Source organism: Prionailurus bengalensis, chromosome A3 (assembly GCF_016509475.1).
Source record: "Prionailurus bengalensis isolate Pbe53 chromosome A3, Fcat_Pben_1.1_paternal_pri, whole genome shotgun sequence".
Classification (NCBI taxonomy): domain Eukaryota; kingdom Metazoa; phylum Chordata; class Mammalia; order Carnivora; family Felidae; genus Prionailurus; species Prionailurus bengalensis.
In genome coordinates, this window is record NC_057354.1 from 5,857,414 (window position 1) to 5,882,902 (window position 25,489).

Consider the following 25,489-nt stretch of genomic DNA (forward strand, 5'->3'; position numbering starts at 1 on the left):
ACTCCCTCCTCCCTCTCTGGGACCTCAAACAAATTGCCAGGGTGGAGGGTCCCGAGTGCCGTGGACCGGGGCTCCCACATGCACCCCACTCCCCTTGGATGGTGAAATTCCAGAGGCAACTAAAGATGGGTATTTAAAATTTTTTTTGGTGGCGGGGGGTGGGGGGGGCATCTGGGTGGCTCAGTTGGTTAAGTGTCTGATCAGGTCATGATCTTGCGGTCTGTGAGTTCGAGCCCCGTGTCGGGCTCTGTGCTGACAGCTCGGAGCCTGGAGCCTGCTTTCAATAATTCTGTGTCTCCCTTTGGCTCTACCCCTCCCCCGCTCATGTTCTCTCTCGCTCTCTCTCTCTCTCTCTCAAATAAACATTAAAAAGTTAAAAATAAAAAAAAAAATTAAGGTTATTTGTTTGAGAGAGATAGACACAGCATGAGCGGGGGAGGGACAGAGAAAGAGGGAAAGAGAGAATCCGAAGCAGGCTCCAGGCTCTGAGCGGCCAGCACAGAGCCCCACGCAGGGCTTGAACCCACAAACCGTGGACCGTGACCTGAGCTGAAACCAAGAGTCAGATGCCCAACCAGCTGAGCCACCCAAGCGCCCCTAGAGATTGGTATTTTAATAGCAATACCTCAAGACACTCTAGAGAAGACTAGAATCACCAAATGCCTAAATGTCCATGAGCAGGAGATTGGAGAAATAAATTTGCAATCCGTTTATTTATAAATTTGTAATCAACCAGAAGGGAACGGAAGGACTTCTTTCTTATGTAGCAATACAGATTCAGAATGATGTCAGGACGGAAAAAAGCAAGTTGCAGGAAGATGTTTAAAGGTATAACCATTGGACACTGTGTCGAACCACACACACTCAGGAGGGGGCACCGGGTAATACTATGTGTCGTCCGTGGGTCCCTACGTATGAGGTCACACCAGGGGCACTCCCAGCAGCTGCCTCTTGGGAGGCAGGGAAGGAATGCGTTTGGGGAGAAATATCAAGTAAACTCCAACGGTTCCTGTCAAGTTTTCTTTCTGTTAATAAGAAACCGTTAGGAAGTACAGCGTATCCCGCGTTAGATCTTGGAACAGAACGCGGACATCAGTGGAAACTGATGCGATTTGAAAAACAGTCTGGAGTTTTCGTTAATAGTAAATGGAGATGGGCACTGGTGCTTGTTTCTTCGCTTCGAAAGGGCCCCATGGTCCTGGGGGATGTTCACGCCAGGGGAGGCTGGGTGAGGGTGTTCGGGAGCGCTCCACCAGTTTTGAGACTTTCCTGGAAATCTAAAATTATTCTAAAAAGAAAAACTTTATAACAAAGGAAGCAACCACGATATTAACTCTTGGTAACTCTCTATTGTGGGTGTCTGGATATTGTTACACTTTGCGATCTTTGTTGATTGCATTTTTGTTTCCGGGCCCCAAGGCCTCGGGGGAAACCCTCCCAGAGAGCCAGTCTTAAGAGAATGTTCGGGGTATCATGCCCCAAGGGCCAATAACTAATCAATCCACAGACCCACTAGCACGACAGGGACTCAGCTGGCAAATGAAAAGCCTGTGCAGCTGTGCCCTGAGACCTTTAAAACTCTTTCTGCCCCCGTTCATAAGATGCCCAACGTGAAGCAGACATTCGTTTATGAGAGCAAGAGACAGGGTGGGGGGGGGTCATGTTAGGTCTCTCGGCGTTCCTCCTGGTCCTGAACTTTGTAAAACGCACCCCCCGCCCCCGCCACCTTCCCCTTTCTCAGGTTCCCTTTTCTGATTGACTTGACCTAACGTTTGTTGAGAGAGAAGCCCTTAAAAATGGCAGTGGGGCCTCAGAACCTTCCAGGGCTAGTAAATGTTTATAGGGTAGAGGCACCGGTTGGTCATTTCCTTTAGGAGGAAACAATAAATGAAGCTACTCGAACCCCGGGCTCCTCATTGTCTTCATATACTTGGGGGAGGGGGGGATGGGAAAGGGGGTCCAGAAACCTCTCGTGGCTCAGACGCCCTGGGAACTGGGCGGTGCCTCCTTTGGGTGGATGTAGGGCAGGGTTTCCCAGTCTTGGCACTCTTAGATTTTTAGCCAGACGGCGCTCTGTGGTGAGAGCTGTCTTGCGTGTTAACAGGGTGTTGGGCAGGCCCTGGCTCCTCCCTGCCAGGTGCCCGTGGCACTGCACCCCGAGGCGTTTTGTGTCCAGACATTGCCAATGTCCCCCGTGTGTGTGTGGGGGGGGGGGGAGTTGCCCCCAGTGGAGAACCACTGGTGTAGGGTACCTTTCCTCAAAGTTAGAAACTGATTTGAGAGCCTTTGCTTCGAACCCGTCGGCCCATGGCGGTGAACGGGCGAAGCGGCATTTCTAGACCGATGGATCATTTTCCAGTCGAAAGGAACACGGACTGCAACCAAAATGTGAGCCCTCTCATGGGAGCACAGCACTGCCTGGGTCTGAAACACCCTGGGGACAAAGAGGGAGGTCACATCTCTACAGAGTGGCATCGTCTCCCAGGAACCAAAGTAGTTTTGTTTTGTTTTGTTTTGTTTTGTTTTGTTTTGTTTTGTTTTGTTTTGTTTTGTTTTCATACTTTGGGGAGAGCACAAGTCGGGCAGGGGCAGAGAGAGGGGGACAGAGGATCGGAAGCGGGCCCCGTGCGGACAGGCTGACCTCAGCGAGTCCGATATGGGGCTCGAACTCACAAACTGGGAGATCGTGACCTGAGCCGAAGTCGGACGCTTCACCGACCGAGCCACCCAGCTGCCCCACCTGAGCATTACAGTGACTTGTGCTCCGTGATGCTGAAAGGTTATTAGATGCACACTTAGCAGTGGCCCCTCTTTTTTTGTCACCCAGCTTCCCTCAGAGGCATTGGGGTAAAAACGTCTCTTACCAGGTAACTGCCCTCCTCTCTTGGCAGGTAACTTGGGGGGGGTGTAGCAGAGAGGTGGTGTTTCTACATCTGCCGTAGCCCAAAAGCTGATTCAAGCAGGGAGACCTGCTGGCTTCAGGCCACGGCCCACGGCCCACATCTGAACCTCTGTCTGTTTTTGCGTAGCCTGTGAGCAAGAGTGGTTGTTGCATTTTTTTGAGTTCATTTTTTTAAAGTAATGTTTACACCCGACACGGGGCTCGAACTCACGACCTCAAGATCAAGAGTTGGATGCTTTTCTGGCTGAGCCAGCCAGGGACCCCGGTTTTTACATTTTATTTTAATGTTTACTTTTGAGAGAGGGAGAGAGAGAGAGACAGAGCTCGAGCAGGGGAGGGGCAGAGAGAGAGGGAGACACAGAATCCGAAGCAAACTCCAGGCTCTGAGCCGTCAGCACCGAGCCCGACGCGGGGCTCGAACTCGTGAACCGTGAGATCACGACCTGAGCTGAAGTCGGACGCCCAGCCGACTGAGCCACCCGGGCGCCCCGGTTTTTACCTTGTTTTAAAAAGCAAGATACATAATCAAAAGAAGAAGACTTCGTGACATCTGGAGATCCGAGGAAATCCAGGTTCCAGTGTCTACGACTTGCTTCGAACGTGCTTGTTCGCCTACGTGTTGTCTGCCTCTGCTTTCCCACCGCAGTGGGAGTGGGGTCCTTGCAACGGAGACGATGTTCTCCGAAGCCTTACGGTGCTGCCTCTCTGGCCTGCTGGAGAAGGTCGCTGACCCCTGCTTCCGGCTGCCCACACCCTCTACCTGGGAAGGGCTAAAAATGAAGCCCGAGTTTTACCTGTCCCCCTGTGTCCCTCTGCAGACGACCAATGACACAACGCACCCTGTCTCCTCCCGGCTGTTCAGAGGGGCCCCTCTGATTTAAACGGATTTCTCCGCTGACGGCTTCGCAGCATCCGTCACGCGAGCCATGCGTCGTGCCTCCGTAAGAGATGCCGCGGCCCAGCGCATGCCGCTTCCTGAATTTGCGTGGCCCTAGTAGCCTCCTCCCCGTGTTCTGCTTGTAAAAACTTCTACGGGCGCCTGGGTGGCTCAATCCGTTAAGCATCTGACTTCGGCTCAGGTCACGATCTCACGATTCGTGGGTTCGAGCCCCGCATCGGGCTCTGTGCTGACAGCTCGGGGCCTGGAGCCTGCTTCGGATTCTGTGTCTCCCTCTGTCCCTCTTCCTCTCCCCTGCTCAAGCTCTGTCTTTCTCTCTCAAAAATAAACATCAAAAAACAAATTCTCATAAAACATCTCCGATGGTAGTTAAGACTGGCTCTGGGGTTGGACCTTAGGAGTCCAAATCCCAGTTCTGCCACTCGTTAGCTTTGTGACCTGGGGCAGGTGACTATACTCCGGGTCCCCGTTTCCTCCTCTGCGTGAATACTGGCACCTGCCTCCCGGGCAGCTGGTGGGACCCCCTGGGCGGAGGAGAGAGGAGAGCGGGCATGGTGCCTGCGGGGCATTGGATGCCCAGGAACGTTAGCTGCCGGCAGTGACGAGGTCACTTGCCGGGCCAACGCTTGGGCCACCCGGAGCAGGCTGCCTGTGCTGGCCCCCAGCGTGGCGCCTCTGGGCCCCCAGGGCGGCGGGACCTGCCGTCGGCTCGTGCCGAGGGTCACAGTGGGCTGGACGCTGAGCTCTGCAGGCTTGGGGCTGAGGGTGGTCCCCCCTTAGCCGCGATGACCCCGGGGAAGCGGAGAGCCCGTCTGAGTTAGCCGGACGTGAGACAGACCGGGAAGCTGGCTTTCTTATCGCCGATCCTGTTATCCCAGAAAGTCGCCCCTTGCTGGCTCCGATCCGTACCGATCGGTGCAGAGTTTTAGGGAAACACGGAACCCCCAGGCCCAGTCTGCACGTGCCCTCCAGCTCAAGGCACAGACAGCCCTTTGGATTTACACACTTGGCTGTGGGCTGGTCTACTCGTAAGAAATGAAATTAATTAACTTAAAACTCACAGTAAAATTGTGCCTTTTTTTTTTTTTTTTGGCTTTGGTTTTTTTTTTCCTGAACGCCACTGATGTCACACTTAGTGGGGTGGCATTTCTTGTGTCCCCTCATGTTTTTATTAAAAATTTTTTTTTAACATTTATTCATGTTTGGAGAGACAGAGACAGTATGAGCAGGGGAGGGACAGAGAGAGGGAGACACGGAATCCGAAGCTCAGGCTCCAGGCTCTGAGCGGTCAGCACAGGGCCCGACGCGGGGCTCGAACCCACGAACTGCGAGATCACGACCCGAGCCGAAGTCGGACGCTGAACCTACTGAGCCCCCGGACGCCCCTGTGTCCCCTCGTGTTTTGATACGAATCCCTGATACTTCTCCATCTTAAGTGACCCCCCCCCCAGCTGTTAGCATGCTTTCCCACATTCATTACCACATGTGAGGCCAAGTGGGGGTCAGGCTTGCCCACTCACTTGTCTGGCTTTGGGGACAGCAGGTCCGTGTGGCTCTGAGTCCCAGGTCGCTGGTGTGTGACCTCAGGCAGGTGACGGAAGGCACCCGGGCGCTCGGGGCCTCGGTTTCCACCTTAGTCAGTCTGGGCCATCGCAAAGGGCCACAGACCGGGCGGCTTGGACCGCAGACGTTCGTTCTCACAGGTCTGGAGGCCGCAGGGCTGAAATGAGCCTGCCAGTATGGCTGGGTCTGTTTTTCTCTGTGGCTACACGCGTCCCCACAAGGCGAGGGCCCGGAGCCCCGGTCACCTCCCCCTCGTATGGGGACGCTGACTCCTGCCTGGGGCCCACCCTCACGGCCTTCTCTAAACCCAGTCCCTCCCCAAGACCCGTGTCCTGATAGAATCGTTTGGGGGTCGGGCTTCAACACGTGGGTTCGGGGGGCACGATTCAGCCCACGGCACTTTCCCCGTCAGGTGGGGCGGCTGGGGGCTCGGGGCCACGGAGACTGAGCGAGATGGTAATGGGGACCCCTCAGGAAACGAGGGGCTCCTGCTGGGGCTGCCCTGGGAGCCCTTGACTGCTGCAGAATATCTTCTAGGCCCTTCTGGGAACATGGTGGTGAACGCCCCTGATGTGCTGACCGGTCTGCCCGGTACAGCTCACTGGGGGCGCCCGTGAGTCCCTCTCCACCCCCGGCCTGGGCCCCTCCTATCCAAGACTGCATTTCCGTAAGTGGCTTCACATTTTAAAAATTATACTTCTGGGGGCGCCTGGGTGGTTAAGCGTCCGACTTTGGCTCAGGTCACGATCTCGCGGTTCGTGAGTTCGAGCCCCGCGTCGGACCCTGTGCTGACAGCTGGGAGCCTGGAGCCTGCTTCGGATTCTGTGTCTCCCTCTCTCTCTGCCCCTCCCCTGCTCACGTTCTGTCTTTCTCTCTCTTTCGAAAATAAATAAACATTCAAACAAATGATACTTCTGCTTTTTTACTCCCCTCCTATTACAGATCTTGACAAGAGGCCTGGACCCTTGCAAAAAAGTGTGACAAAAAGTCACCCCTTCCGTGGGGGCCAGGCGGAAGGCAGCGGGTTGGATAGAAGTTGGGCAGCGTGAAAATTACCCTTGAGATCCTTTAGGAAGCTGCCACGTTGGAGACAGATGCACTCAGCACCCATAGTGGACCCAAACGCTTCTCTTTAATCACTAGCAACACCCTCCAGGACAGCAGGTGGTGCAAGGCATATATATACCCCCCAAAGCCTGCTCCCTGCTTCTGTGGAGAGGAACGATGTCTCATCTAGGACGTGTTCTAAGTCACAGAACACCTGCCTAACAGCGGCTTTGGCGCTAAAGACATGTCATTATCTCCCATACCAGCAAGACCTCAAGGAGGTGATTCCGAGTTTGGGGGTGGTAGCTCAGTGGTCTCATCCAGGTATTCGTGAAACTTACGCCTTATCTTCACCACCTTCAACTTCCTCGTGCCCGTTGCCTCATGGTTGCAAGATGGCTGCTACAGCCCCAGACATCACATCCTCGCACAATCTCACGTTCAAGGCAAGAGAAAGGGGATGCGTTCAAAGAGCTCTCCTTGCTTGCCTCGCTCTTCATTTTCTAGAATTCTCTAGAAGATTTCTCCTTAAGTCCCAGGAGCCAACCTGGTTCATAAGGCCAGCTGTTGCTGCCAGGGAGGATGGGAAGGTATGAAAGTGGCCTCTAGCCAACGCAGGGGGAAGGGGGTGATTTTTGTTTCTCTCTCTGACACAGCCCCGAAGCTAGTTTCTGGTCTCCAGACAATAGTGTGCCGCCGTGAACGTGTGAGAAGGCCGGTAGCATGCTGACACGAATTCAGACCCTCTGTGGCCCACGGAGAGACTTGAGCTTCTCTTTAGGCTCATGCCCCTAAGTAGACACAACGTGAGTCCTCAGGACTCTAGCCAACAGTCACTTGTTTGCTGAAAACAAACTTTATCTTATCAGCTCAACCCTCCTGATCTCCTTAGACAGGGGAGCAACGTGTTTGAAAAGTCCCGAGAAGGTCAGGAATCATTGTCCCCTGGGAGGAAGCAGAGTCTGGGCCCGGGGCTTGATCTGAGTCCTGCTTGTGGGACAGGTGGCTCCTGTTTCCCTCTGGACAGAGGATGAATCGATCCAGATACTCGAGGCATCGTAAGAATCCGTGTCGCACGGTTTGCTAGCCAGAGGTGGAAAGCTGCTTGGAGAGAGCCTGCTCAATCTTGTGTGTATGCTGAGAGCCGGAAAGAACTTTCAGGAAGTGGGCTTTGGGTACTAGGTTGCTTCTGCTTGTCCGCAAGAGAGTAATGCGCGAGGGTCCGAGCGTATCCTTGGGTTCGCCGGTTGGAGTCGATGAGGTGGCAGGTATTTTCAGGGATCGTCTTTGGGGCGCGGGTGTTTGGTGTGAACAAAAGTACACGTAACAGAATTCTTTGGTCCAGGCAAAATAAACCTATTCAAACTAGCTTAAGGGGGGGAAAAAAAAAGGAAGTCAGTGCATCCCAAGCCTTAGGGAAGGACACGCCAGCAGCTTGCAGGTCCTTAGAGAATCCCGGGGTTATTCTCTCTGGGTCCCTCATCTGTCACTGAACAGCTCCTGTCTTGCTTCTCTGCCTCACTGGTTTCCTCTGTCTGCTACCCTGTCGGTTGGGAGAAAGAAGGCCACCCACAGCAACTTGTAATTATAACTATCTGGCTAGCCACATACTTGCTTTCCCAGCTTCTCCAGCAGGTTGGGATAGCCACAGGATGCTGTCCGAACCAGTGAGACACGAGAGGAAATTTGCTAGGGGAGGAATGGGGTAGGAGGTGGTTCTGAAAAATATTTTGCTTCCAGATGAGTGACAGCTGAGCAAACAGAACTCTCTGTACTTCTTTTTTTTTTTTTCTGCCATGAATGTGGCTCTGTGAAGACATGATGTTTGGAGTCGTGGCAGCCCTCTTGTGACCATGAGGCAAAAGGCCTAAGGATTAAAAATCAACATGCAGACAGGGGCAGAGCAAAAAGACCGAAGAAACTTGGGTCCTTGATGGTATGGTAGACCTCTGCACCTCAGAGAGACTCTGAGGCAGCTGGAATCACATGTGTACTCGTGCATCAGTTGGATCTAGATAGTAGATCGTGCTACATGAATAAGGTTGCTGGGAGTCAGGTTCTGGTCCCTTGTGACTGGGTTGGGGGATTGAGGGTGTGTCTACTATTTAGTTATATCTGTGTTAGCCATTCTTTTTTATTTTTTTTATTTTTTATTTTAGTTTATTCATTTTTGAGAGAGAGAGAGACTGAGCATGAGCAGGAGAGGGGCAGAGAGAGAGAGAGAGAGAGGGAGACACAGAATCCGAAGCAGGCTCCAGGCTCCGAGCTGTCAGCCCAGAGCCTGATGTGGGGCTCGAACCCACGCACCGTGAGATCACGACCTGAGCTGAAGTCGGATGTTCAACCGACTGAGCCACCCAGGCGCCCCCGTGTTAGCCATTCTAATAACAATCTAAGTAGGTACCATTTGTCAGGGGCTTACTATGTGCCAAGCATCCTTTATCCTCTTTACCTAAATTAATGTGATGACTTCTCCTAACAACCATTTCAGGTGGGGGCTGTTATTATCTTCCTATTTTATAGAGAAGAAAACTGAGCACAGAGTGTAGTAGCTGGCCCAGGATACATAGCCAGGAAGTGAATTTAAGTTTGGAGGTCCGGCTCTTGAGCCGTCCCTCTTAAACTTGATCCTGAAGTGGTCCTCGGGCTCGAAAGATGGGTTTAGAGCAGGTTAGTAAAGAGCCTTGCTAATGGGCAGGTCATCTGCGAGGGCAGGAGGAAGCCACAGAAATGTTTTACAATCGAGTCCTTTAGACAGAATACCCCATTTCTTTGATTATCGGCGTTTCTGAAACCAAAATGTCATAAAATTGATCAACGTGTTGGTATCTTTTCCCCCAAGAGCCGTCATTAAGTCGATCACACCTCTTACGATAGAGGAGATACGGTAATAAATACTCGTGTTGTATTGAAGATGGCTGAAGCCAGCCAACCTTTACCACGCACACTGTTTACAGAAGTGTAACCGTGTGCAGAACCGTGCACGAATCAAGAAGCAGAACACGATCAGCTCCCAGAACCCCCTCGCGCTCCTCCCCGGGGGTGACCCCTGTCCTGTCCTCCCATGGCATATGCGTTCGTCGCCCCGGTTTTAAAACTGTATGTAAATTTAATTGTACAGGAATTCTCTTCGATCGCTACTGATCCTTTCCAGTGATTTGTAAGATGTCCCCGTGTAGAATCACATAAGCTGGGGAGACTCCCTCTGGAAGTCGTTTGCACCTCTACGGATGATGTGCAACAGATTTCGAAACCATCCTTTGGCTTCTTGATCGTGGCTTCTCCTTCCGTGACCAGAAATAGGCGCAAAGGACAACGGGGTGAACTTGAGGGCGTTTTGGCGTAGTTCAGTTTGGGGATCCAAGTTCGGCCTGTTGACAGTGCGAATAGCGAGGCACTTGGCTGGCTGGGTGGAGCATGTGACTCTTGATCTCGGGCTCGTGAGTTCCAGCCCCTCGTTGGGTGTAGAGATTACTTAAAAATAAATAAGTAAATAAACTTGGGAGAAAAAAAAAAAACTGGAAAATGTGAATGTCAAACGGATGTGGCTCCTGAAGATCGCCGGTGCCAGCAACCCTCCCTGCCCCCCTGTGTGGTCCAGCCTTCCAGCAAACTGCCCAGCCCTGGTGCGGTCCAGCCTTTGCACACCTCACCTACACCATCCTGTGTGCAGCGATCACCGTGGATGGCTCTGTGGTTCGGTCCAAGTACTGGGCTTTAGAGAAGCTTTTATTTTGAAAGGGAGATGGGAGCCCAGCGTGAAGGAAACGCACAACAGTCTCTTCCTTAGCTGCACCTGCACGGCGGGGGCCTAATGAGTTTGGGTTGATGGAGCCCAGACCTCAGGAAGGATTATAAATTCTCATTTGATTTGATTTGCTTCTAAAATACCTTAAGCCAGCTGTATGTGCCCAGCTGACCCTGGAGTCTTTGGCTGCTTTGGGGCAAGGTCTGGAGAGGCTCCTTCCTGTCCCAAAGCAGCTCCTCTCCCCAGTAGTGGCCGCCCTGGGTGGGGTGGGGGGGGCTGCTGTGGTTAGGGCACGTGTCCCCCTCCACCCCCTGCCTCTGTGACCTTGAATTCTCGAAAGGCCCCGTAACTGGAGGCCCCTTAATGTCTCCATTTTACAGAGGGGCAAGCTGAGCCTCCCAGAGATGGGTTAACTTGTCCTGAGTCCCTACCGGCGGTTGGCAGAGCCTGTGTTCGAACCCGTGTCCCCCCCCCAGACCCAGTTATTTATTGCTCTTGAGCTGAGTGAGGCGAGGGTGCTGGCTGGGGAGGTTTCTGAAGACTCTTCACTGAGATACTGGAGAACCTGCCAAGAGTCAGGCAAGCGACAGAGCGGATGCGACAGTTAGCAGATGCTAACATCGTTCAGGACCTCTCTGGGTGGTGGCATTCTACACACAGCCTCTGTCCTGCGGTTCTTAAAGTGGGGCCCCCAGACTGCCAGTATCTCCTGAGCATGTGTTAGGAATGCTGGTTCTTAGGCCCCACCCCAGACCCCCTGAATTACAAATGCCAGTGATCTCTGTGTTAATGAGCTCCCTGGTAATTCTGGAGCGCACTGGAGTTGGCCAGCCCCTGGTCTATTTTGAGCCAACAGCAACCCGATGAAGGGTTGATTGATTGATCGATTGGTTGGTTTTTGACGGAGAGAAAGAAAGAGAGCGTAAGTGGGGGAGGAGAAGAGAGGGAGGAAGAGGGAGAATCCCAAGCAGGCGCCACACTGTCAGCACAGAGCCTGACATGGGGCTCGATCCCGTGAGCTGGGAGATCATGACCTGAGCCAAAATCACGAGTCGGACGCTTAACCGACTGAACCGCCCAGGCACCCAGAATTAAGTATTTCTAGAGCTCTCCCATTGTACAGCTCCACGGTTGAAACCTGTTAACGTTCTGTTGCTCAGTGTGTATACTCTTGGAGTTAAAACCTAGAAGAGGAGACCGTTAATAAACAGGTCAGCAGGCCCATCAAAATAATCAGCAGTTCAGTTCTAGGCGGGAAAGAACGGGGCAGGTGGGGGAGGGGAGGTTAAGGGATGTTAAGCCCCGTGGGGCTGTGACCATGGAGACGAGCCCAGCTCCGCAGAGGGAAGGGGCTGGGGTGCCAGGGTGACCTAGAGCAAAGACAGAACCCAGAGCCACGGAGCCACCAGCTTCCGTCCCAGGCCTCGCACACAACTCAAGGATTAACCTCTCCCCGTCTCCGTGGCATTTTTCACAATGGGGGTGTCTTTGAGCTGGGGGAAAAAAACCTCCTCTTGTACCTCCGAGAACACGTGTCAGACCCTGGTTTGCAGTGAGCTTTACACATCGTCTTGGTGCTTTGAGAAGCCAGCACACCGCTACGGCGAAGCATGGCTGTCCAATAGAACCTTCTTCCGGGACGGAAACGCTCTGCGTCTGTGCTGCCCGATCGATACGGGAGCCGCTAGCTTCACGTGGCCGTTTAGAGTCAGATGAATCGCGCTAGAATGAATGGAAGCCTTCGGGTCCCAGCAGCACCAGCCACGTGTCAAGGTGCTCCGCGTAGACACCTGTGGGTTAGTGGCAGTCCTGTCGGAAGCACAGACACAGAGGTCAAGCGTAGAGGCGTGAGGTTGAACCCTTACAGGTCAAAACTGGTGGAATGTTGGCAGCTTTCCATGGTACGGCCCTGATGGGAGTGCAGGGAGGGGGCGAGACCGATGAAATCCGTCCCCGCGTTCTGCAGGGAAAAGCCGAGGTCCAGGGTGCCTGGGGTCCCGCTCACCTAGCCGAGAGCCCGGATGGGGCCAAACCCCAGGGTTCCTGACTCTCGTAGGAGTCGTTTGTCTGTTTGCTCAGGGAGTCTCAGCTTGGCATGATTGACAGTTGGGGCCGGACCATTCCCTGAAGGGGTGGGGGGCTGTGCTGTGCGTTGCAGGATGTTTAGCAATGTCCCTGGCCTCCACCCACTAGCTGCCAGGGGCAAACACCCCGTCGGTTGTGGCAAAACAAAAACGAATCCAAGCGTTGCCCAATATCCCCTGGTGGGGTTGAGGGGAGGACAGAATGACCGCGGTTGAGAATAACCAGTCGAGCCGAAGACAGCGAACGGCTTCCATTCTGTGCCTCCGCTCGCAATTGGCCGGGAATGGGATCTGGGGACCCGGAGACCCCCGGGGGGCTGGCTGCCTCCCTCCGCGGGGCTGGGGCGCCCACGAATGAGGGCTGGCCGCCTGGGTTTACGGCTCGACGTGTGCTCACAGCCCACTTTCCTTTCCAGCTCCACCAGCGTCTGGGTCTTTTTAGGCAAATAACTGGCTTCAGCCCTAGAGATAATTAAACCCATCTTTTCGCCCTCTCCCCGCCCCATCCCCTAAACCCTTTGGTCCATTCAATTCACAATGATAACATTGTTCGAGCAACACTGAGCACATGTTGACATTGAAGTGTTTCATCTTGCGGTACAGTAATTCCCCTGCCCCACCCCCACCCCACATCTGTGCCGCGCACGATGACAAATGCCTGGCCTGCCAGCGGCCTCGCCTCCGCGCCTGGGTCTCTGGGCATCTAACAAGGAGGCAGTGTCTCCAAAGACCCTCTCGGAGCGCCCGGCGCTGGGACCCCAGGTGGTCTCCTCGGCAGCCCAAGTATTTGGTGGAAAGTTCGAGAGTTGAAGCAGCGGTTTCGGGGGCGGGGAGACAATGCTGCTTGTGTGCCCTCTCCGCCGGGCGGGGGGCTAGGGAGGGACGATGGGGAGACGGGCCGGTCTTGGAGCTGTCGGCCTCTCTCGGGGGCGGCCCTGGCCTTGGGCAGGAGCCGAACTTGCAAACTGGAGAGGGACCCGAGTGGGATGCGGTCTTCACTCGCCGAGCTTAGCGTGTAGGGAGGCGGATGTGGCGAACTTGCTGTGTTTCCGAGCTGTGTCCTTACCTGATGATCTCCGCAGCTGTGCGGGCGGTGGCCGTGTCCAGCGTCAGGGAGGGGGTCCTGCGGCCGGTGACGCGGGCACCAAGTGGGTGTTCGGACCGGCTGTGTGGCTCTGGGGAAGCGACTTGGCCTCTCTGAGCCTTATCGTCTTCATCTGTAGAATGGACCTGATTCACGTGCCTGCCGCTGAGTAGGGCTTCGATAGGGGTCCCGTGAGATCCTGTGTGTGACCCCTGTGACGTGCCATCCAGGCCCGCGGGAGGGCCTGTGTACTCGTGGCCATCCACCCCACTGCCATCCGCCTGGCTGCTGTCAAAACAGAACGGCGGAAGACCAGTCGACCCTTCCTGGCGAGGACCTGCAGAGACCGGAGCCCTTGAGTACGGTTGGTGGGACGGCAGGACGATGCAGGCTCCGTGGAAAACGGTACGACAGTCCCTCGAAAAATGAAAAATGTAGTTACCGAGGCTCCTGTGTGGTCAGTCGGTTACGCGTCCGACTCTTGGTTTCTGCTCAGGTCACGATCTCGCAGTCCGTGAGTTGGAGCCCCACGTCGGGCTCTGGGCTGACAGCTCAGAGCCTGGAGCCTGCTTTAGATTCTGTGTCTCCCTCTCTCTCTGCCCCTCCCCCATTCATGCTCTGTCTCTCTCTGCCTCAAAACTAAATAAACATTAAAAAAAATTTTTTTAAAAGATGGTGAATCTTATGTATATTTTAAAATATTAAATGATTAATGTTAAATTACGATGAAATAATACAATCTATAAATAAATATAATTAATATTAATAATGTATTACTTACTGTATTTAGTACTAAATATTAAACATAAAATTTAAAAAGTGATAGGCATTACCTAGCTCAGGGATTAGGCAGGGGGCAGAGCTTCGACCTAACTGGGCTTTTATCGGTGTTTCTCGAATCTCAGGACAATGGAGCGCTCTCCCACACCCCGCTGGGGCGGTCAAGGAGCATTTGTTGAACGACTACACTGGAGACGTTGAGTTGTTTTCCTGGAAGCGTGTATCATTTTACGCTTTTGCGTGCTATTCCTTTACTGTGCGTTCCGGACAGCGGCCTGTCTTCTTCTGGAGCAGGTGCACAGCCGAGTGCCAACCGTCGTGTTACTAAGAGAACCTTTTCCTCTGGGAGTAGTTGGGTACGCCTGTTCCACTTTCTAGAGCTCCCGGTTTCTGGCGTGCCTTGGGCAGCTTTTCAGACTCCATCACCTCGCCGGGTAAATCTTCGAATGAATGTAGAGCCATCCTGGAAGTTGACATGCCCAAGGCTTCCGGGCCACCGGTTGCCTTCCGACAGCTGCCTTGGTAACAGTCAGCTCCAGGGAGTTCTGGACGTGTGACAGAACCTTCCGGGTGAAGTGTATCCCTGTAGGAAGGAAAGGAGCCTGGGTTGGAAGTTTTAGAGTCAAGTCGGGATGGGGGAGGTTTCTGACACATGGGATCTCGGGCAGTCAAGCGTCCTTGAAAAGTCAGTTCTAGCTTCTGGTTATATTGTGGACTCTTGATTGGTTCTCTTGCCTCCCGGAGCGTCATCTTTATTAAAGAGGCTCGGAACTGGAGATCTTTGGACCAGTCTGTCTCCTCTGCCCGCGGTGCCCTTCCCTGTCCTCTGGGGCTGGTTGTCCCCATCCTTCCTCAAGACTGGATTCACCGTCTTCCGTGTGAAGAACTCCCTCATACGTAAACAAATGCACTGGGGTTTACGAACAGAAACTAAAACGAACGGTTCCTCTGGGGGCTGTGTCTCGTTTGGCCCCGTTGCTGTTACCCCCACGTTCTTGACATGGGAACAGTCAGGTGCATCTACCGAAGACCAGCGATTACCTGCCCGCTGACCTGCTGTCCTGTGTCAGAGTGTTTCCCCAACAGAAACGTGTTCGCCAAAAGGCACGTACCAGGATGTTCCTCAAAGCAGGGTGTGTAACAGCCCCAGACTGGAAACGACCCTCCAAGAGGAGACGGGGGCCTGTACCCACAACGGGGTTCGATGCAGCAGTGCAGACGAACGACCCATGACTACACACAGCCACACGGGGGGAGGCTGAGTGAAGGACACAGACGCAGAAGGGTGAGCACCCAGCCAGCTGCGTGAGTCTGCGTGTCGGGTGTCGCGACCGTGGTCACCTGCATGGGGCAGAGGTGTTCCCTGACGTGTCAGCGGTGGTGAGAAGGGACGCCCGGGCGGGTGGCTTCCTGTTCCCACCTGCCTCTGCTAAACAGATAAATGTCCGTAAACACTGACATTCTCCCACCCAGAATTACCCCTCCCAGGACCAGCGTGGGGGTTATTAATTCCAGCCTTTCGTAAAAGGACACGAAAATCGGCTTTGGGGAATGGTGTTTCCCGGAATCCGTTTTCTTTGGACTTCTCTCTTGGTCTCGGAGATGTGGGCCCTTTTCATCTTTGGAAGATGAAAGTCTTGGTTAATGCCCGGGAGCTCTCTTAGCCGGTGGGGTGCTGGAGTGCAGAGGTCAGTGCAGAAAAAGCTAGATTCCTAGGCTCTGGGTTCCCTTTGGAAAGCTTTTCTGTATGGACAAAGGGAGATAACAACTCTAGGCAGTTATTTCAAAACCCAGGTCTTGGGTAATCAAGCATGGTGACGTGACAAGGAAATGTGAAGACGTATTTACTCCCTCAAAGTACATGCATTTCTCTGCTTTTCGCGGCGAGAGCTGAACCGTCTTGAGCCCTGAGATCGAAATGGTGTAGATTCTGTGCTGTGGGGTGACTGCTGTGTCAAATGGAAGCCTTGGAAATGCGAGATTGGGAGTTTGGGTTGGACTTTGAATTATTAACTGCTCTTTTTGGGGGGGGGCGGGGGGAGGAATGACTTCTTTCTTTGATAAATCACAAAGTTATTTCTAAAACCCACGATGCCGTGGTCTTAGGAAGCACAGGAGGTCCACGTGGTTTCTGCTGCTCATTGCCCTGAAATAATTAGCGAGGGCAGTTTGCTCAGAAAGCCGCCGAAAAGGGCCTGCAAATGTTTGCAACAAATGTAGCCGGACGCTGGGTGCCGTGTTTGCAACAAATGTAGCCGGACGCTCGGTGCCGCCCGAAAGGGCCTGCAAATGTTCGCAACAAATGTAGCCGGACGCTCGGTGCCTGTATCCTTTTAACAAAAGAAACCGTATAACCCTGATCGCTTCACTGTCCTCACAGGTAAGATGCATTTTTATCTTAGACGTTTAAAAGGTTTTGTGTGCACCTGCTGCCTAGATTGAGCCTTGTGATTATGCATCAGTCTTTTCTCTCCTTGTTTGGGGGTGACTTTAGGGATGGCACCTGTGTTCGTGTCGTGCTTATTCGCACATGTCTTTAGTGTTCGGTCTAACCGCGCTCTTTTTCAAATACAGTTGTCAGGTACCCACACGCGCATAAGGCTCCTTCTGCACCGACCATCGTTCCCGCGGCTCATTGTTTGAGAGGCCCAGGACGTGAATTGGTTCCGTGTGCCCAGCATTGCTGTTGGGTGCCAACTCTGGACAGCTCAGCGAGAAGGGGCCGTTCTCATTATTATCCCCGGGGCAAGGGGAGGCATGCAGAGGTTAGGGAACGCGGTCAAGACCACACAGCTGGTAGACACAGCTGAGATTTGAGCTGAGCTCACCTGGTTCCAGAGTGGGCTTCCGGAGGCCAGCCACTCACTTCACTTGTAATCTTGGGCAAGTCCCCGAGCCTCCGGTTCCTCATCTGGAAAATGGGGATCCACCCTGCCTCACCAGAGTCGATCAGAGAGATGATGCTGGAAAGTGCCCAGAGCTGGTGCTTCGTGAATACTGCTTTGTGTGTGTGTGTGTGCTTCTGGGTTCTTCAGGCATCTTTGCTGCAAGCTGGGGGTTCGGCACCCACGTTCTCTGGGGGAGGACAGAGGCCGATGGTTGGAGATGGAGACTTGATCTGTGCAGTCTGTCGGCATGGGGGGAGGGAGGGGGGCTGTGGAGTGCACCTCTCATAGTCCACAGCCCCATGGGACTTAAATAGGACTGTGTAAGGGAACATTTCAGGGGCGCCTGGGTGGCTCAGTCGGTTGAGCGTCTGACTTCGGCTCAGGTCATGATCTCGCGGTTCGTGGGTTCAAGGCCCGCGTCGGGCTCTGTGCTGACAGCTTGGAGCCTGGAGCCTGCTTCCTATTCTGTGTCTCCCTCTCTCTCTCTGTCTGCCTCTCCCCCACTCGCATTCTGTCTCTCTCTCTCAAAATAAATAAACAAGCTTTAAAAAAAAAGATAGAGGGGCACCTGGGTGGCTCAGTCGGTTGTGCATCCGACTTCGGCTCAGGTCGTGATCTCACGGTTCGTGAGTTCGAGCCCCATGTCGGGCTCTGTGCTGACAGCTCAGAGCCTGGAGCCTGCTTCTGGTTCTGTGTCTCCCTTTCTCTCTGCCCCTCCCCTGCTTGTGCTCTCTCTCTGTTTCTCAAAAATAAATTAAAAAAAAAAAAAAAGAAGGCGAGTACAAAAGAATACATACCGTGTGAATCCCTGTTTATAATATTCAAAAACAAAGAAAACCAGCCTGTGGCTTGAGAAGTTGGGGAGAGCAGAGGGCTGCTGGGGGGTGATGCTCTGTCGAGCTGGGAGGAGCTCCGTGGGGAGGTTCACTTGGACCGTGTGCAGAACTGCACACACGGTTCGAGCGCGTTCCGGACGCGTGCTGTCACGCAATGAGAATGTTCTGACAACAGGCACAGGAATTGGTCTTGCGGGGCTGTTGGCTCAGCCACTGAGATGCGTGGCTGGGATTTGGTGGGGCCGGGGTTCGAGTCCCGGCTCTTTGGCCCCGGGCAGGCCACCCCACACCTCTTGGGTCTCAGGTGCCTTCCCTGCCAATGTGGCATTGTGCCCACCTCCTTGGGTGACCTGAAGGTTGAATGAGCTAGAAGGATGACAGAGGACCGGCCCCGGGCATTTCCCCAGTGACAGAGTCGAGGGTCTTTGCCGTGCCCCCTCCCGAAGCTCCCGTGGTCCGCAGTGGGCTGTACTTCCTAGAAGCTACCACAAAGACCCCTCCCTCCCCACTTCCGCATAGATCAGAGTTGGGGGACTGGTGACGCGTGCCCATCACCATTGTTCGCCACCCAGCTCAGCCTTGCCCGTAGACCGGGTCAGAAAGGAAATGTTCTACAGATCCAGTGGTTTCTGGAGAGGTCATTCCTGTGGCCAGCCAGAGTCCCCTGGCCTTGAGGGCTGCTCCTGATGAGTGGATCATTCCTCAACACCCCTGCCCCCATCGCAGTATCTTTTAGAACTACTATTAAGGTTTAAAACAGATTTTTTTTTTAATGGACATCTGTAGGAGGGGCCTTTGGGCTGCCACTGTTGAGGACCCTCTTCCTCAAAGGCGTTCACGTCCTCCTCGCAGCCGGGGTAGCCCTGACCCAGCCTGAGAGCTTCTAGAGTTCACTAACCCAAAGCTCTACATGAAGCTGGCGTGTTTCTCCCCTCTTCTGGCCAAGCTGGTTCCACTATTTTCCCTGCCTGTCTGGTCTCTCCCCACCCCTCCCCTGTTCCATTTTGGACCAGAGGATGCGTGCACCTTGGGAATCACAGGTCCACTCCCAGAAACACCCATTTTGGGCTTGTATCATTGGGGCGTTTATTATCGATGCAGCGGGTGTCATACCCGAGGCTAGGATCACCGCCAGAATAAAGCAGAAGCACTGAGGCCTTTGCCTTACTTTATCCAGAAGCCATTTTCAAAAGCCACGTCCCCTGACCTTGCCGTTCACCTCTTTTTTCTGCTTTCACTCTAAGGCTGTGGTTGTAAACCCTGGTGGCCGTTAGAAACATCTGGGGTGGGGCGCCTGGGGGGCTCAGTCGCTTAAGGATCTGACTTGGGCTCAGGTCACGATCTCGCGGCTCGTGGGTTCGAGCCCCGCCTCGGGCTCTGTGCTGACAGCTCGGAGCCTGGAGCCTGCTTCCGATTCTGTCTCTGTCTCTGCCCCTCCTCCCTCCCCCTGCTCGCATACTCACATGCACTCTTTCTCTCAAATATAAATAGACATTAACCCCCCCCCCCCCGCCCCAAAATAAACACTCCTGCTTATGAGAATTCGGTTACTTAACTCTCACAACAACCCCCAAAGGAGGACTATTGTCCTTATTTTTAGATGAGGAAATCGAGGTCCAGAGAGATGACTTGGTACCTCGTGCAAGCCAGCTCCTTAGCGGCAGAGCCCGGATTTGAACGCAAGCCTGAGCTCGCGTGAACCCGAGTCTGTCCAGGGTCCCGGGGACGGCTGGGTCTGTGCCCCAGTCTCCCCAGCGGGTTGATGGAGAGTCGTTGCTGGCGCTCAAGGCGACCATAGGGTCTGTGGCTGCGGCCCCACCCCCACCCCCACCCCCACCCCGGCTGCACCAGGTCAGTGGGAACGGGCAGGTGGCACCTGGGGGGCCCGGCAGTGGGCCGGCTGGGACGCTGAGCCACGAGCGTGAGAGCCAGCTACTAACGAGCGTTCGGTGCCCGTGTGCTTTCTTCCTTTCTAGTGGAGCACGACAAAGAGTTCTTCCACCCACGTTACCACCACCGGGAGTTCCGGTTTGATCTTTCCAAGATCCCAGAAGGGGAAGCCGTGACCGCAGCCGAATTCCGCATCTACAAGGACTACATCCGGGAACGCTTCGATAATGAGACGTTCCGGATCAGCGTTTACCAGGTGCTTCAGGAGCACTTGGGCAGGTGGGTGCTGTGACGGGTCCCCGGGAGGCGTCCTGAGCTTCCCTCAGTGGCAGAGGAAGACGGGGGTGGCGGCCAGGGGACGGGGCCAGTTTGGGGCAGGGGGCAGTCACGGCTGCTTCCGTCACGGGTCACCAGCCGTGTGCCAGGCCCCCTCCACGGGATGTATTTTTTCTTTTTTTTTAAAAATTTTTTTTTCAACGTTTTTTATTTATTTTTGGGACAGAGAGAGACAGAGCATGAACGGGGGAGGGGCAGAGAGAGAGGGAGACACAGAATCGGAAACAGGCTCCAGGCTCCGAGCCATCAGCCCAGAGCCTGACGCGGGGCTCGAACTCACGGACCGCGAGACCGTGACCTGGCTGAAGTCGGACGCTTAACCGACTGCGCCACCCAGGCGCCCCAGGGACTGGAATGTATTTTTTCAAGAAAGTTTATGGTGTATGTCGCTGTGTCTTAAAACTAGCCCCTGTCAGCAAATTGAGTTAGGAATCGGAGACAGCCAGGTGAGCCGCGTGGGTATTTATGGGGGGGTCTGGGTCTGGCATGCGTTCATGGGCACCGAGGGGACGGGGGTAGGGAAGAGGGAGAAACATTTTGGGGGGAGGCCTACCCTGTGCCTCACTGTGCACCCCAGCCCATGATGTCAGGCAAGCAATGAAGGTGGCCGTTTGTAATAAAATGTTAGGGGAGCAGAACCTAAGTAACCAGGCAGAGAGAGACCTGAGCCTTCGGAGAATCACGAAGTCAGGAACCAAAATGTTGCATTGATTTAGTTTTGAGGTCTCCCGGGGGGTAAGAAGGCTGAGAGATGGGCTGGAGCGTCGAACAAGGACATAATGGGCTCCCGAGGTGGATGTGACCCAGGCGGTGACACCCAGCGGTTGGCTTTCAAGATATCTCAGGCTGGCAGACTTTTATCGTCTTTTATCGTCGGCCCGATGCCATTTCGTCAGTAACTAATGGAGGAATTCATGGCGCCTCCTGATGGACAGCCCTTATTCGCATGTGCAGCGGGAATGGGGACCTGTCACCACACTAGGGACCTGGGAACCATCACCACCTCCCCAAGCACCGCCATGTCAGGGGTCGTCTTACACGCTAAGAAAACCGAACTCTTCTCTCTTATTTCCACTGGTTTGCATGTGTAACCTCGTTCCACGTGCATCATAGCCCTCCGGGATGGGGACTCCTCAGGGACGTGGGGAGAATGAAGAGCTGAGAGCAAAGGGTGTGCCGTTTCCCACCACCACCCAGAGAGAAAGTGGCCAAATTAGGGCTTGAGCCGGGGGGGTATACAGAAAGTGTTTCTTTTGAAGATACAGGTTTGAGTAGCTAAGATGCGCGGACGTCATAAAATTCAGACACGAGAAAAGCAACGAACGTGAACATCGAAGCTCCCGCCCAGCTCTGAGTCCCAGGGGCCCGTCTCTCAGGCAGCCTCAAGTTCAGTGCCGTGAGCTTCCTTGAATCCGCAAACGTGTGTGCGAGAGTGTGTGTCTTTCCAGGGGGCGTCTCTTCATATTCTCCCTCCTGTACCTTGCTTTCTTCGCCTCACAGCAAGCCTTAGGCGATCCCGGGTGGGTTCACACAGAACGTCCTTTTTCTCTTTGTCACCATGCCGTGAGGGACTTAGCCAGCTTCCTGCATGTGTGTGGTGGGTTCCCCACCTCTCTGTGTTACAGGCGGACGACACATTTTTTTTCAGGGACGCATTATTTCACGTCCGTCGTGTCTGTCAGATACGGCTCTAGAAACAGACTTGTGCGGTCCGAGGGTACACGCATCGGCAACTGATAGGTTTTGCTGAACGGCTGTCCTCGGAGGTCATGTCCGTTTATACCAACCACGTAGGAGAGGAGGCCTGTTTCCCAAGCGCTCAGGACGCCGTCTCTCATCGAACTGTTTGGTCTCTGTCAGTCTGCCGGGCGACAAGTGGTATCTCAGTGTGGACGAAACTTGCACTTTAGAGCCCCCACTGGGACGCAGTGCCCTACACGCCGTCCTGGAGGGGACGGTACCAGAAAGGGACGTGGTGTGGCGTGGGGGAGCTGGCACCCGGTCCTGGCAGTCGCCTCCGAATCTGACTGTGGACACTCAGGTGCCCCAGGTAACCCTGACGGCCTGTGCCCTGGCCCCCAGACTCATAGGAAGAAGCGTGGCGTTCATTCTGGGGGTGCGACACACGTTCGCTCCGTTCGCTCACAGATTGCCCCAGGACTCTTGAACAAAACCAGATGTTTGACTTTTCTCGTGAAGGCTGATGAGCTGGAGGCGAGGCAGAGGCCGTTGGTCGAGAGCAGTCTGTTGCCCCCTTGTGCAGAAACCCCGAGTGAGCCCGGCTCGCTCCCCAGCCCTCCTGGCAGGCCCCCCACACCTGCCCCAGAAATCTCCATCAAGAGGCTTAACCTCCGGAGTGTGGCTGCTCCGAGCGGGTCTGGCTGAACGCATCCGCGAGGGTTGGCGGCTGGCACCTGTGCTGCTCTTTCTCCGGTCCCCGTGCAGGAGCGCGGTGGCCCTTCCCTGGCTGCCGGTCCCCGGGGGTTCTGGCCGGGATGCCGCCCCTTCTCGTGAGCGGGAACCTGCTCCAGCCCTGCCGGCTCGCACCCTCCGGTGCTGGGCTTGGGGCCAGGGGTGTCGTCACCCGCCGGTCCCTGCACTGCTGGGGGACGCTGGAGGCTGAGAGCGGCAAGCCCGGCTTGACGGGCACGGGACCTCCTTCGTGGAGGCGCGAGGCCCCTGCACTTGGACAGAGACGCGTGAGCCCAGCGATTTGTTGCTTCCACCGCCTTGAGCGTCCAGGTGCCGGCCTCAGAACTGGACCGTGGGGACGAGCAAGCTCAGATCACGAGGGCAGGGCCCATCTGAATGGTGGCTGAGGAGTGACCTAGGTTTCTGGGGCGTCCCGACAGAGTACTGCGAGGACAGTAGAGAAGTGCTCAGTGCCGGAGGCTAGACGTCTGAAGTCAAGGCAGGGCCGTGCTCCCTCGGAAGCCTTTGGGAGGTGGTGGGGGGCCCTTCCCGCCTCTGCCAGCTTCCGGGGGTGGCTCTCCACTGTCGGTGCCCTTGGCTTCCAGCTGCGTCCGTTCCCTCTACCCTGTGGCCACGTGGCTCTGCCCCTTCACGTGACACTGTGTGTGTGTCTCTCTCTCTCAGAAGGAAACCAGTCATCTCGAATTAGGGGCCCGCCTTCCTCCAGCATGACCTCATCTTACTCCACGGAGGGTCTGCAAAGACCCCCTTTCCAAACAAGGTCACACTCCTAGGTCCCGGGGGGAGGACGTGAGTGGATACAGTCCTCCCCGCGACGGGGTAGAGAAGGTGGATGGGAAACAAACGGGCCGCGTGGCCTGGCAGAGTGCTAGTGGTCATTGACGGCCTTGCTGAGCTGGGGATGTTCGAGTGACAGGAAGGATCTGGCCACGGGGAGTGGGAGAGAGCGGGGAGAAAGGCCGTGGTCCTAAGTGAGGGACACGTGCGGGTCGTGGGGAGGACAGAGGGACGAGATGCTGCCCGGGCAGGTGAGCCACTCAGTCCTCGCTTAGTGGAACACGAGCCCTGGCCTCCCGTCCCCCCGGCTGCCAGCAGCTGCTCCCCTCTCAGCAGGTGCCTGTCTCAACCTGCTGGCACCGTGGGCACCTGTCCCATCCCGGATTGAGGCTGCTGCCCCCTCGACCCTGGCTTAGCTCCGTGGAGTGGCTCCAGAGGCCCCAGGGGAGGGGAGAAGGCCCACGTCGCTGTGGTTGGATGAGGGATGGGTGGGACGGCTGTCCGTGGCTCTCTAGCAGGGGGCCCCCGGTGAGCAGCTTGGCCACAGGCAATCTGTGAGGCTATGAGCCTTGCTTTGGGTCCCCGACTCTGGGGGCGCTTGGCTTGCTGGGAGACCAAGTCCCTTATCGGCAAACGTTTGAGTACCTGCTGTGTGCCGTGCACCGGTGGGAGTAACCAGACCCACGTCCCTGCCCGCTAGGAGCTCACGATACAGCAGAGGAGATAACATGACAGGTGCAAAGTACCAAATAGGCGGGGAGTGGAGTGACAGGCGTGGGGAGGCAGGGGTGGGGGGAGGCGGGGAAAGGGAATGCTATCTTCAGATTTCCAAATTTCCTTTCCGTACCTGAGACAAGGAGACGAGAGCTCCATTCTCCAGAAGTTAAAAGGTTAAAAAAAATTTTTTTTTAAATTATTCATATCTTTTTCTGGGTGGGTTGTTTCGTTGTTTTTTTAAAAAAATTTTTTTTTCAACGTTTATTTATTTTTGGGACAGAGAGACACAGAGCATGAACGGGGGAGGGGCAGAGAGAGAGGGAGACACAGAATCGGAAACAGGCTCCAGGGTCCGAGCTGTCAGCACCGAGCCTGACACGGGGCTCGAACCCACGAACCGCGAGATCATGACCTGAGCCAACGTCGGACGCTTAACCGACTGAGCCACCCAGGCGCCCCGACGTACTTATTTAGAACATAGTAAGTGCTCAATAAAGGGTCACTGGGTTTAGATCATCACTACTGCCACCACCATCACCACCTTCTTGACTACGATCACCGTTGTCACAGGGTGACACAGAGAGACCCTCAGAAGAAAACGGGAGCTCCCGGTTTTGGCTGCAGCACTGCTCCCCCCCCACCCCCCCGCCGAATCTCTTAGCTTCGAGGTCTCTGATGGCGGTGAAGGCCTGAGCTTGTGTGGAGGCGGGGCCCCTGTTGGCGTTTCCCCAGCTCTGCCGGTGGGGTGGGGTTGGGGACATGCATCGTCTTCAAGAGCTGATCCCCAGAGGAGCCCAGGTCCTGCCCCTGCCACCCCGCCGTGTGGCCAGCCTGCCCCCTCTGCTGAGGGGTCTGTGGCTTTGCTGCCACCAGCCGCCCAGCTGCGTGGAGCTGGGCCATCTGGCTCCCTGGCGAGCCTCTGCCGGGGCTCCAGGGAGGCCCCGGGGTGCCGGGGATTAGCTGGCTTTGGGTTAGCCTCAGCGTCTCTCCCCTCGTGGCAGCCACTTTCCACCAAGTCCTCTTGATCTCTCGGAATCCAGATTAAATTCCGATAATGAGCCGAGCTGGAGGCCTTCCATAGCCGTCGGGCCCTGCTTGCAGCTGGAGAGGCCGCCGGAGCCGCCGTTGGCGGCCTGCGGGATGAGTGGGGGCTGAGGGGCAGGCCTGGGGACGGGGGCCTTGGCTCCAGTGGCTTTGCCGGGGGAACTGGGGGGCCCAGGGATCGGGGCCTGCCCTCCTTTTCTGAACCCCAAGCCTCAGGCTGGACCGGCTGGGACCCGGCTCTCCGGAGCTGGATTCGCGTCCGTGTGGAGGTCGCACGACTGAACCAGTTTCGTTCCCGAACGCTGGACTGGGCCTTTCCATCCTGACCCCCTCCCAGCCCTCCCCGCAGAGGCCCCGGCTCACCCCCCCCCCCCAGCCCGTGCCACCTCACCTGTGCGGGACACAGGTGCTCTGTGAGACACGCCCTTGGGGGACTACAGGCCTGCCGGGGACGGCAGCGCC

The 25,489-nt window shown here is 55.3% G+C and overlaps 1 protein-coding gene across 1 annotated transcript in view; it reads left to right on the forward strand.

Annotated features, from left to right (window-relative positions):
- Positions 1 to 25,489, forward strand: part of BMP7 (bone morphogenetic protein 7) — a 93,298-nt gene that overhangs the window by 11,982 nt on the left and 55,827 nt on the right. The window contains exon 2 of the mRNA XM_043553619.1: positions 19,807 to 19,999. Within this exon, the coding sequence (XP_043409554.1) occupies positions 19,807 to 19,999 (193 nt within the window). The remainder of the gene's footprint in view (positions 1 to 19,806; positions 20,000 to 25,489) is intronic.